General features: G+C 44.2%; 1 protein-coding gene across 6 annotated transcripts in view; it reads right to left on the bottom strand.

Annotated features, from left to right (window-relative positions):
* Positions 1–227: 227 nt before the first annotated feature.
* Positions 228–12,941, bottom strand: part of Kiaa0586 (KIAA0586 ortholog) — a 108,833-nt gene continuing 96,119 nt past the window's right edge. For 4 of the 6 annotated variants that reach the window (XM_037210603.1, XM_037210600.1, XM_037210602.1 and 1 more), the window contains one exon: positions 408–556. In XM_037210603.1, coding sequence (XP_037066498.1) covers positions 408–556 — 149 coding nt within the window. Of the gene's footprint in view, positions 557–12,941 lie in introns of all 6 variants that reach the window. The other 2 variants (XM_037210601.1, XM_028858379.2) reach the window with 1 other exon arrangement.

The raw sequence follows: 12,941 nt of genomic DNA, 5'->3' as shown, positions 1-12,941 counted from the left end.
ATTCTTTTTAGAACTACATTGTACAACATACAAATGTGTCATTACTTCATCTAGTCGCTTGTGGACAGACATTAGATTACCCTGAATTATTTGTTATTATAAAAATGTTAGAATGAATAACCGTGAACTTTGTAAGTTCACAATTACACCTATAAGATAAATTCTCCAGTCAAAAGCTGTGCTCTCTCACTGTTCCAAGCCACCCCAGAAACAACTCAGAGCCAGACTCAGTGAGCTACATTGACTTTATTCAAAAGCCTTACCAAATATTCAAAGAACACTTTTATTTTAACAAAACATTAGAAATGGTTTCCCCCCAAAAAATATGCTCAAAGGCAAAACAGTCTATGGGAACAGTCTGAAGTGAAGTGGCCTGTCCTCACCAACGCTGTGCTCGTTCTTCCTGTTCAGAAGGTGTCTGTCCCCGAGGACTCCCCGTCGGCCTGCATGCTGGTGCTCAAGGACTGAGAGCCGTCCTCGAGGTTCGCCGAGGGCAGCGTCACAGACATCTTGGTGGGTGACATGTGTGCAGCGAAGAGTGGGACCGTCGCGGCACCTGCACAGAGGAGAAAGGCATTCATAACACCAGCACTCCTGACCACACGCTGCGTTCTCTTTCCAACCGTGCGGAGACAGTGAAAATAAGGATCCCACACGGGAAATGTCTTTTCTCACAGTGCTCACACTTTGTCAGAGATAAAACATGCTTTTCCTTTTACCGTGGATCTCTTAGAGGCAATATTTTACAAAAGAAATAGGCACTAAACATTGTAGTACGTAAGATTGGGATTTTTCCCCCACTGAGTGTGAGTATGGGGGATGAGCTGGAAAGAAGAAAGGGGTCGGCAGAAATAGAAGGGATAAAAGGATGATGGAGGTATTGTCACAGATCTATGATAAAAGGATGATGGCGGTATTGTCACAGATCTATGTATGAAATTGTCAAAAAGTTAATTAAAAAGTTGTAGTACTAAGATTGCTAGAGCAGGAACCTAGCTGCTGACCTTGTCATTTACCACTCGACAGTTCAGTGTCTTCATGTTAAACAGAACAGAACCCACCTCGCACAGTGCACGAAAAAGTAACCTCGACAACAGAGCTCAGCACCGTTGGCACCGTTTCAAACCACCCCTCACTGTAGTGAGTGCTCAGAGACAGAGCGCTCTCCCTCCCTACCAGAGCCTGTTCCCTACGGCTGCATTAGTGCCCTGCATTAGTGCCAAGAAGCCCCCGGAGCAGCTCTGCCCAAGAAGGGACTGGTGAGCACGTAAGGACTTACAGAGAAGCAATGAGGAATATAAGAAGTAGCTGAAGCAGGTGTCATGGCGCTGGCCTGTAACCCTAGCCCTTGAGGGCTGAAGGAGGAGGATGGTGAATTTGAAGCAGCCTGTTTCAAAATAAAATGAAAACACCCCAAATCCAAGTCCAACTTTGTCAAAGCACCATGCTTTTCCTCTTATTTCTACTAAAGGGCTCTCAGCTCAGGATGTACTGTTAGCAACTGCTTACTGATGAGGACCAACAGCACTCCACTATTAACGTATTTATACAACACTGTCTAAGAGAGAGTACTGAAGTGGTCGTTCAAATAGTACTGACATTTGACTAGCAAGCATTCATTCTGTACAAGTGATTTCTCCCCATTCTCTGTATATCTAATTAAATAATGGAAAAAGAATTCTACTCCATTGATTGCAAGCAGTATTAGACCTGTCATCAAAATGAAGAAATATTAAAAACTACATCTAAGCCAGGCAGTGGTGGCGCACACCTTTAATCCCGGCACTCGGGAGGCAGAGGCAGGTGGATCTCTGTGAGTTCGAGGCCAGCCTGAGCTACAGAGTGAGTTCTAGGACAGGCTCCAAAGCTACACAGAGAAACTCTGTCTTAAAAAACCAAAACCAAACCAAACCAAAAACAAAAGCCAAACAAACAAACAAACACTACATCTAAAAATAGTTATAGGCTATCAGACTTATTAAATACACTTATATTTTACAAAGCTTTAATTCAGAGTATACAAAATAACCCAGAGAAGCATCCAGTAGCACAGCTTTTATTTATTTATTTATTTATTTATTTATTTATTTATTTATTTATTTAGCTATCTATTTATTTATTTATTTTTGGTGTTTCGATACAACATTTCTCTGTGTAGTTTTGGTGCCTGTCCTGGATCTCACTCTGTAGACCAGGCTGACCTTGAAACTCACAGAGATCCACTAGGCTCTGCCTCCCCAGTGATGGGATTAAATGCATGCATCACCAGCTGCCCGGCCTTAATTTGTAATAAAGTTACATTAGCAAGGGACTGACTGGAGATACAGTTACAGGTGCTCTGCCCATACTCTCCACTCAACCTTACTTCCCCAAGTAGCACAAAGAAGAACTCCATTCCTTGAATTACTTAGCTATCCCAGACTACACTATGCCAAACAGTGTACAAAACTGCTTTGTCATATGCTCCTTGCTCTCATCTATATGCATAAACTCACTCACTAGTGTTCAATAACATGACTTTTTAAAATTCTGAATTGCCAAGGGTATAGTTCAAATCAAGTGTATGCAGCAGTTGAGCTGGGACTTAAAAGATGTTGGGAAGGCAACCAAGGAAAGGGGAAGAAGAGATTAGATTTCAGTGGTGTCCCAGCGGCACTGTGTGTTCTGAGTCAAATAGAACCCGCGCTGAAAGGATGGTGAGTGCTGATATGCTAAAGAAGGCAGGGCCAGCTCCTGTTTAAAAAAAAAGGAGCCCGTGGTGGCGCAGGCCTTTAATCCCAGCTGTCAGGAGGCAGAGGCAGGCGGATCTCTGTGAGTTCGAGGCCAGCCTGGGCTACAGAGCGAGTTCCAGGACAGCCTGGGCTACACAGGGAGACCCTGTCTGGAAAAACCAAACCAGCCAACAACAACAAAGGAGAACTCACAGAGACTTCAAAGCAAGGGACGATAGGAGCAAATGCACCTCAGGAAGGCGGGTCCGCAGCAATGGTCAGAGTCAAGACACTTGGGCTAGTACTTGGGGAGGCATTGAATGTGGTCAAGGGCAGGTCTGGAGGACTGGGGAGACAGCAATGGGGCCTGTGGAGGGGCACAGGGATCAAAGACAGCAGGCCCATAGTTATCCCTTGATCCACAGAGATGTCACCAGAGGTGTGCATGGACTTGCAGCAGGCGACCGGAATCAAAGCCTTCGAAGACTGTAGAGCAGTTTCAGCCACAGACATGATGCTCAGTGTAATGGGAACACACTCACTTAGAGGGGTACGATGGAGTGAGAACACAGTGGGCAGATGGAGGAAGTGCTAAGAAAAGTGAACAAAGAGAAACTAAATGTGTGCAGCAAGGAACTGTCAGAACGAAAAAGGCTAGTGTCATTTGTCCAAGTCAGAATTGGGAGAGCCGGTTTATAACTCACTGTTGTCTGTACTTACAGTGAGAACCACGGCTTTCAAAGGCAACTGGAGGTAATTTCATGTTGGTAGCATGTAGTGACCGGGACAGCTAAGGAGAGGAAGATACGACATTTCAAACACTAGTTCCTCTAAACTGCCATTGTAGTGTGTGTGTGTGTGTGTGTACTGTGTGTATTGTGCGTATGTGAGTATGATGGGGGGGGCGTGTGCATGCAGAGCGCATGTGTAAAGGTCAGAGGACAACTCTCTGGTGGGTTCTCTCCCTTCACCCAGGACCTACATAGTATGGGGGGGTCAAACTCGGGTCGCCAGCCTTGCACACAGGAGAGGTCACGGTTAAGGACCCAGCGAGGTCAGCTTAGGAATGAGCCAACACAGACTGTCCATGTGAGGCTCCCACGCAGGGAGTAAAGGGAGGGGAAGGGAAGACCACGGATTATGGAACAGAGAGGAGCTGGACCCACACTCCCACACTCCCTCCCTCCCTCCCTCCCTCCCTCCCTCCCTCCCACAACCACCCAGTGAGCACCTTGTCTACACCAGGCGTTGCTCTAGACTGCAGAACACAACAGTGAAGAAACAAAAGCTCCAGTCTCACTGATCTACAAACCATTTGGATATATGGAAGGAATGGCAGCCACATAAGGAAGTAAGGGTGCAAGGTCAGTAAATGGAATAAAGAAAAGCAGGTGAAGGGCAGGAGAGACAAACGAGAGACCGTGAGACAGCCACATCAATTTTCTCATCTATGAGATGGCCACAAAGGGTCTGCGGAGTATTAACCAGGGTCATCCGAGGTGTTCTCTAAGCCACTGGAACACAGAACCGACACTCATGAAGTCAGCTTACTCCTAGGGAACTGAGCAGGACATCCCAACAGACACCAGCCCTGTGGGGAGGGCTACACCAGGCACTCTGCTTCAGGGAGAATGGCGGGAATGTTACCTGGAAAACAACACAGGGCTGGCAGAGTGCTTGTCCAGCACGCACAGATCCTTGGGTGTCACCTCCAGCTACACACACACACACACACACACACACACACACACACACACACACACACGCTGCTCAACTCTGTGACACTAGCACTCTGGAGGTGGAGGTGGGGTTAGAGTTCAGCCGGGCGATGAGACCCTCCAAATAGGTACACCACCATTTTAAATAAAAATTATATCAATAAAATGTACCATTTTTATTTGCTAATATGTTTTGGGAAGATTTTTTTTTTAAGTTCATAAAAATTTTTAAGTAATCAAGGCTTTAGAACTTTAAAAGAAAAATTTTCAGATGAGCCATTTAAAAAAGTACCACTTGCCGGGCGGTGGTGGCGCACGCCTTTAATCCCAGCACTCGGGAGGCAGAGCCAGGCGGATCTCTGTGAGTTCGAGGCCAGCCTGGGCTACCAAGTGAGCTCCGGGAAAGGCGCAAAGCTACGCAGAGAAACCCTGTCTCAAAAAACAAAACAAAACAAAACAAAACAAAAAAAAAAAAGTACCACTTGATTACTGTTAACAGACAAAAGGTTGACGCAATCACACCCTGTTACCGCTGTCACAGGGCAAGACAGACACTGGAAGACCAGAACATCCTAAGTCCCCGTTAGCACCAACACCAATTTTCTACCTCTAGTACATGTGACTGACGCTTTCAAGTGTGAGCTCTCCAGTTGTGTAATTACACTATGATGTCATCGTTTCAACAGCTGCTTCCGGCCTGATCACACGCATCTGCAGTGTGTCACTAGGCCTGGCGTGCATTTAAGCTGGAGATGCCAGAGTCAGACCTTGTATCTGACACATCCAGAGACGTAATTTAATATACTTATGAAAATTCAGAATACTAAAATTTTGCTTTAAAATACTGAAAATTCATAAATAGTTTCTACTCTCTGCTGCTGGATTTATAAGACTAAGGAATGCAAAATCACTATTTATTTGTTTGCTTGCTTCTTTCTTTTTTTCAAGACAGAGTTTCTCTGTAGCCCTGGCTATTCTGGAACTTGCTATGCAAACCAGGCTGACCTCGAAATCAGAGATCCACCTGCCTCTGCCTCTCATGTACTGGGATTAAAGGCACATGCCACCACACCAGGCTCAATACACAATTTTTTTTATTATTATTTTTTAAATGTTTATTTATTTATTATGTACACAGACAAGGGTGCCAGATCTCATTACAGATGGTTGTGAGCCACCATGTGGGTGCTGGGAATTGAACTCAGGACCTCTGGAAGAATAGTCAGTGCTCTTAACCTCTGAGCCATCTCTCCAGCCCTTCAATACACAATTTTTAATGCTTCTTGTGTACAAAGTGCATATACTTCTGGGTAGAGAACCCACTGCATGAGCAGATCATGGATGATGGGTCTAAACCTTAAGAGTCTTGGTGACCCATTATTAGATCTCTTTCCTGCATGCTAAGAGGACCCAAACGAAGCCCTGCCTTTAAAACAACTGAGCAAAAGAGAAGAGCCTTTTTCTCAGCAGTTCCAAAGAGGACCACGGCATCACAAATGTCTCATGCTGGTGTGTGTACTGGGCTCAAGACACATGTATGAATTATGGGGATCTACAAGATGACTATGCAGTGGTAAGACTTCTGATTGCCTCCATTGGGGCTTTTTCTACATGTCAATGAAGATTAGTTTCTTATAAACTGTGACACTGAAAATAAAGTTAAAAAGAACCAACTGTAATAATCTTTAATCCAGGCCCACAGAGGATCCTACTTAGTCCAGGGGAATAAACACCATCAAACTGAAAATTACTACACCTAGGCAGAGTTTGGGAAGGAGACAGGTAGTCACAGCTTTCAGTATCTTAAAAGGGCCTGTGACTGCCCAATTAAGAGGTCTTTTTATTAATTCTTTGAACATTTCATATAATGTATTTTGGCCATATTCACCCCCAAATCCTCCCAGGTCTCCCCCACCTCCCTATGCTCCCAACTTCATGTTTTTCTTTTTTCGTTTTATTTCACTCCTTCCAGCCATTCATTTGAAGACTAGCCCTGACCCGGGGCAGGTGAACCCACCCTCTGTGCTTTTCCCTGCAGCAGCGGTAAATGGTTACGAGTGTCTCTCTGATCAATACCGGATGCAACCTGACTGCACGAGCCACCAAGCTGTACTGTCACTAGTTCTTTATGTGTCTGTCATTTCCTCAAGAGCACGGAGAGGGACTAAGAGTCTTTGTCCCCTGAGTGACGACTAACTAGCACAGTAGGTTCACAAGCTTGTTTTGTTTTTTAGTGTTTGAGACAAGGTCTCTCTACACAGCTCTGGCTGTCCTGGGAATCACTCTGTAGACCAGGCTGGCCTTGAACTCATAGAGATCCGCCTGCTTCCACCTCCCCAGTGCTGGGATTAAAGGCGTGCGCCACTACACCCAGACCAACTAGCTTTAGTCTGCTAACCTGTGTGCTTCTCTGCACCAAGGACGGCCTCATTAGTGTCCGTTTTCTACAAAGCTGCAGCACGATGCTAGGCACACACTGGATCTTGAAATCAAGTAGACCAGACAGACCACTTCTCCCTTGAGGACCCAGGGCTCTTCTAAGGCACACTCGCATCCCCACTCCAGATCTTGTCTGTAAAATTCACAACTGCTCCCAGCAGCGCAGTTGCTTGCCAGCTGTGTGCCAACGTCACAGCATCTCGCGGTGTTTCATTAGGCTCTGGAAGCAGCTGCTGAACTCTCTCGCTGCATTCAATTCTCCGCACATACTTAGCCCAGCCTGTGGATCCTGCAACATCCTATCAGTGCTTGAGAACAAACCTGCATGTGTTGAAGAAGCTGACTGGTCACATGACACTCCGTGTCATGGGTAACGTTTTACTTGCCTTCACTTTCCATAATCACTAGTCACACTCTATCTCTCAGCCTTATAGCGGTATTTTAAGAGTTACAGTATCTTCTCTGTGGCTGTGAGCCTCAGCCTCTGACGGCCGAGCTATCTCTAACCTTCAGGGTCTTATCCTAACGTGCGTTGCAGACATGTAAGCTACTACACTTCAATTTACTACTGCTTCTGTTTTCCAAATGCTTATATTAAATTTATAATTTAAGATGAAAACACATTTCCCTCACATAGGAAAATGAACGCACAGGCACCTGTGAAAACAACTCCGATTCCTCTTCTCTAACAGCAATAGTTAATGTGAAAGGTTTGTTTCTTCTTACGCCAGCTTCCAGCTGCTCCACTTTGTTTAAAACTGACTTCAAAGTTTAAACACTATCCTGTCCCAACAAATAACCTGCCCCAGATGGAATTATCCCAAGAACTGCCCTCGCTGCTCTCTACACCACACCTGCAGCTTTTAATTCAGCGTTTTACAAACTTTCCAGAGGATGGTTTCCTTCCCTGTCCCTAATGTGCCTTTCAGAGAGCTGAGGCTTAGTCCTGGGTGAGTCTGCACACACCTTCAAGAGTTCACAGGGGACCCAGCGTTTCTACTGTGCTCACTGGGAGAGAAGAGCCTTGGTAGAGTGGGAAAAGCCTAACGTAGCTCCCAATTCCAGACCTTGAAAGTAGCGATCTCACCAGTACATACAGAGGCAGGCAAGACACAAACTGGGCTTATCCGGTGGCCTGTCCGCGGCCCAGCAAAGCTACGTTAAAACCTCATTCTGTGCCTTTTTTCCCCAGTAAAAACCAGTTGAGCACAGAAAGAATCACAATTCCTCTTCACAAAAAAGACCTCGGGCCAAATGTATTCATCCCTACAGTTCCTCTCATAAAAGCAGGTCAATAGAAGCCTGAACACCGGGGACCTCTGAGTAAAGAAGGAAGTCAAACACATGAAGGCAATGACTGTCATAGAAGAGAAGTCGTCTAACAGATGCTTATCTTTATAAAAAGATGAGAAAGGAGGAAGCAAAGGACCAGGAATGAAGCTGCAGTTCCACAAATTAAACCAATTTGTAAAACATGAAGGCAACTCACGAGCTGTTTCTTAGAAGGTTACAGTTCACATTCTCTTACCTAAGGACTTAATCATTACAAAAAGAAGTTTAGAATTGGCCCTTGCCCTAGCCAGCTTAGGCCACACTGCTCCAAACAATCCGTTCCCAGGCAGCAAAAGGCGACAGAGCGCTAAGCCAAGGGAAGAACAGTTATTTGAAATACACGGGCATCTCTTTTCATGTCAGAGAAGGAAGAAAAGCAGAGGAACGGGAAACAATTTGTGGCTCATACACAGGCTCAAGTTTTCTAATCTAAAACTCTGAAATCCAAAACGCTCCAAAAATCAGCAAAATGTGAGAGCCAACCCACATGTGGAAAATTCCACAGCTGACCTCACGTCACGACCATAACCATAATATATGCGCACTAAAAATATTGTATAAAATAATCTCCAACCTATAAGGTAAGGGACGTGTGAAACATAAGTAAATTTCATGTTTAATCATGAGTACTATCCCTACATAGCATTATCCATATACAAATATTCTGAAATTTTAACATTCTATCCAGACCACTTCTGGTCCCACACATTTTAGATAAGAACCTACAGTTCTCAGGCCAACAAAATGCTGAGAACACCAAGAACTGGACCACACTGATGGCATGGTGTTAACCAGCACTCCAAAATACAGCCAATCAACAACCAACTGTTGTTTCAAACAAACCCTTGGAGCCGAGCAGTAGTGAAAGAAACGTGTCACAATCAGTATTTCCTTTACCATTTCCTCTATGAGTCAAAAAACCTGACTCTCGAGCTTCTTTTAAAATTCCGACATGTCAAGCCGGGCGGTGGTGGCGCACGCCTTTAATCCCAGCACTCCGGAGGCAGAGTCAGGCGGATCTCTGTGAGTTCGAGGCCAGCCTGGGCTACCAAGTGAGTCCCAGGAAAGGCGCAAAGCTACACAGAGAAACCCTGTCTCGAAAAACAAAAACAAGAAAAAAAAAAAACAAAAAAAAAAACGGACATGTCTTTATTGTTGGGTGTTGGGAGGCACGTGTGTGGAGGTCAGAGGACAACCTTTGGTAGTCATTTCTCTCCTCCCTCCACACGGGCCCTGGGAATGGAACTCAGGTCACCAGTGTGAGTAGCTCCAGTCACTGAGCTACATTCCTGGCCCCCAAGCTTTAGTTCGACAAGAATTTTGGGCAGACTTTATAAGAAGTAAGATATAAGTGAGCATCACTGTAAGAATTAGGCCAGCCTTGATGGCTCACGCCCATAGCAGCATTCAAAGACTGTATAGTGAGAAACTGGTCTTCAAAAAGAAACTACAAGGATGATTATAAGCACTCCATGTTTCCTATGTCCAGGCCACACATTCTGACTGGGAACATTCAGTTAAAGCAGTGGTTCTCAAACCTGTGGGTGGGTCATGACCCCTTTGGGGGCTAGACTGACTCTTTCACAGGGGTTGCCTAAGACCCCTGTGAAAACACAGATACTTATGTTATGATTCATAGTAGTAGTAAAATTACAGTTATGAAGAAGCAATAAAAATAATTTTATGGTTGGGGGTCTCCACAACATGAGGAACTGGGTTAAACAGTCCCAGCAGCAGGAAAGTTGAGAAACACTGGTTTAAACTATTATACACATATATGTATGTACGTATGTGCACATATGTATACACATAGGTAGCACGAATCCTAATCAGTCTTAATAAAAACCCAGAGCCAGATACCTGGGCAAAAGCTGAAAGATCAGAGAAGCAGAGCAGCAGCAGCTAGAGTTCTCACCTCTACCAAGTCCTCAGCCTGAAAGCCCAGCTCCTTTCACCACCACCCCACCCCCCACCCCCCCACCCCCAGCTTATCGTCCTTTCTCCGCCCAGCCACATCACTTCCTGTCTCCACCTTCCTAGTGCTGGGATTAAAGGTGTGTGCCACTGCTGCCTGGCTCTGTTTCTCTTTCAGACTGGGTTAATCTCATGTAGTTCAGGGTAACCTTGAACTCACAGAGGTCCACCTGCCTCTGCCTCCCCAGTGCTGGGATTAAAGGGGTGCGCCACTCACTGCCTGGCCTCACTGCTAACTAGTGGCTAAGCTCCGCACTCTGATCTTCAGGCAAGCTTTTTTTGGTAGATCACAAAAATATCATCACATTTCCCCTTTTTTGTCTAAAATAAACACATCTTATTTCAGCACATTAGTCTTTTGTTTTAAATAATCATTCAGTCTTATAGCCTTGCAATATTAATTAAAATTAAGGTAAAATAGGATTCATTAGTATAGGGGCTTGCCTACCACACATTTCCAGTATCATACGACTCACCCCCCCCAACCAAAACACACACACACACACACACACACTCTTTAAAATAAAAATATCTAGGAGCTGGAGAGGTGGCTCAGTGGTTAAAAGCACTTGTTGCTCTTGTAGAGAAGCCAGGTTTGATTCCCAGCACCCACAAGGTGGTTTACAACTGTCCACAACTCCAATTCCAGGGGACCTAATGTCTTCTGGGCACCCAGGAGGCACAGGATGCACACACAGACATACAGACAAAACACCACACAAATTCCTTCTTAAAAATCTAAAACAAAGAATTTACCATACAATATATTATTAAACAAAACAAGCTACAGGGCACTTAACTATATAACAGGGATATATGGATGATCCCTCTTAAAACAAATGTTTTCATTCATAAATCCAAACATGGCTTTGGAAATGAATGTCCAGAATTTAAAACAAATAAGACAAAATTAGAAACACCCATGACAGATTCATTTTTAATTTAATTTGAGTATACACACACACACACACAAAAAAAAAAAAACTAAGACTATTATTAGGGTATTTAAAAATACATTAAAAAGATGTTAGTATTTTTAAACAAACAATCTTTTAAATTAAGTTGCTTGTTGGCTGTGTCTAAGTAGGTACATCAACACAAATAATAGCACTCTCAGAAACAGCATCTGGTAGCACAAAAGCTTCTTCCAACTGTCAAGAAGTTGCTGGTTAATTCAGGAAATTGACGACTCACTATCTATACTGAATACAGATCATGATTTACTTTAATAATGTACGTTTAATTATTAAAAGTCATTAAAAAGCAGTTAAGTACGTGAATGCATTACTCTGTATTGTTATGACATGGTCTGCGTGCCTTTCAGGGGCAAGAATGTCTGGAGGGACATTCCATAGTTAAAATCTGGTTGAGAACTGAGAGACCATGTTTTAGTAGACAGCTTTATCTGCAGCGTACTTCCTGTTGGTTCAAGAGCCTGTGAGACAGCTACTAAAACAAATTCCTCCCAGACAACTCTTTATAAAAGCACGCCATGATGGTTTTAAAATGAAAAGGATCTCTAGAAGTTTATAATAGATTTGCCTGTGAAAGAAGCCATGCGCACTGGATGATTTCATTTACATAAAGTACAAAATCAAAACGTTACTAGAAGTTAGAACAGTGGTTGCACCCTTGTGGGTGGAGGACATGATGGAGAGGGAACTAAGGGCCCTGGGGGCCACAGGCGGATCTCTCCAGCTGGACACCGACTGTGCAAGCGTGGTCTGCTTGGGTGGGTTCTCCAAACGGTAGTGTGTTCACATGATGTGTACTTTTCTCTGTGCATATATGTGTTATTCATACATAAAAAAAAGTTAAAATTGGGGAAAACTATTAGGTTAGTTTCAGAAATTAAGAGGGAGTATAACTGAGTTTTTAACTGTTTCTTAATGATGACATAACACTGTTACTGCTAAACTGAATACAAACAGCTCCTGCTGGGCAGTGGTGGCGCACGCCTTTAATCCCAGCACTCAGGAGGCAGACAAAGGTGGATCTCTGTGAGTTCAGTCCAGCCTGGGCTACAGAGTGAGTTCGGATAGTCAGGGCTACCCAGAGAAAGCCTGTTTACAAACACCAACAAGCACAAGAGCTCCCTCACTCGGACATACTATGCACACACCTCTTCAGAAGCCAAGGTGAGTTCTTGCTTTTGCTATACTGAGTCTCACACAGCTTACTATCCATGAAACTTTGACAATTAGCTACGTGATTTAAAAACAAACTCTGTAAGTGAAAAAGACAAAAAAGGAAATAAAAGCAAACTAATTTAACTAATCTTGAAAATGTTTCTGAAATCTTAGGACATTCTGTACATATCTCTTTACGTTCTCTGCAGAACAGGCCCCTAGGGAATGGGACCGTAACCACTCCGCACAGAACTCTGGTGCTCCACACTGACTCCTGTGATTTCATTGACAATACTGTACCAGGTCACAGCGGGCTGGAGAAAGTCTCTCTTGCAATGTTCTTACAAGTGACATTTGGCAGCTGCAGAGGCTGAAGGCAAAATGACTACCCTTTGCAAAGTGAGTTGGAGCTGAAAGCTTCTATAATCTACAGACAGAAAATCTACTTTGAGATGGAACCCTTCCTAAATACAAACATTTCTCGCAAGTCATGGCTTGCGATTGTCACTAAAACTCCAAGGCATCGTCTGTGTTTGTTGTGTTAATGGTGGTTTCTGCCACACTAACCACTTCTAACTAAATTTGAGAACAAAAATGAAATCTGACACTGTGACCAGTTCCCCTCCCCTGGGCTGGAC

This window comes from Peromyscus leucopus, chromosome 14 (assembly GCF_004664715.2).
Source record: "Peromyscus leucopus breed LL Stock chromosome 14, UCI_PerLeu_2.1, whole genome shotgun sequence".
NCBI lineage: Eukaryota > Metazoa > Chordata > Mammalia > Rodentia > Cricetidae > Peromyscus > Peromyscus leucopus.
This window is presented reverse-complemented; position numbering and strand designations above follow the sequence as displayed.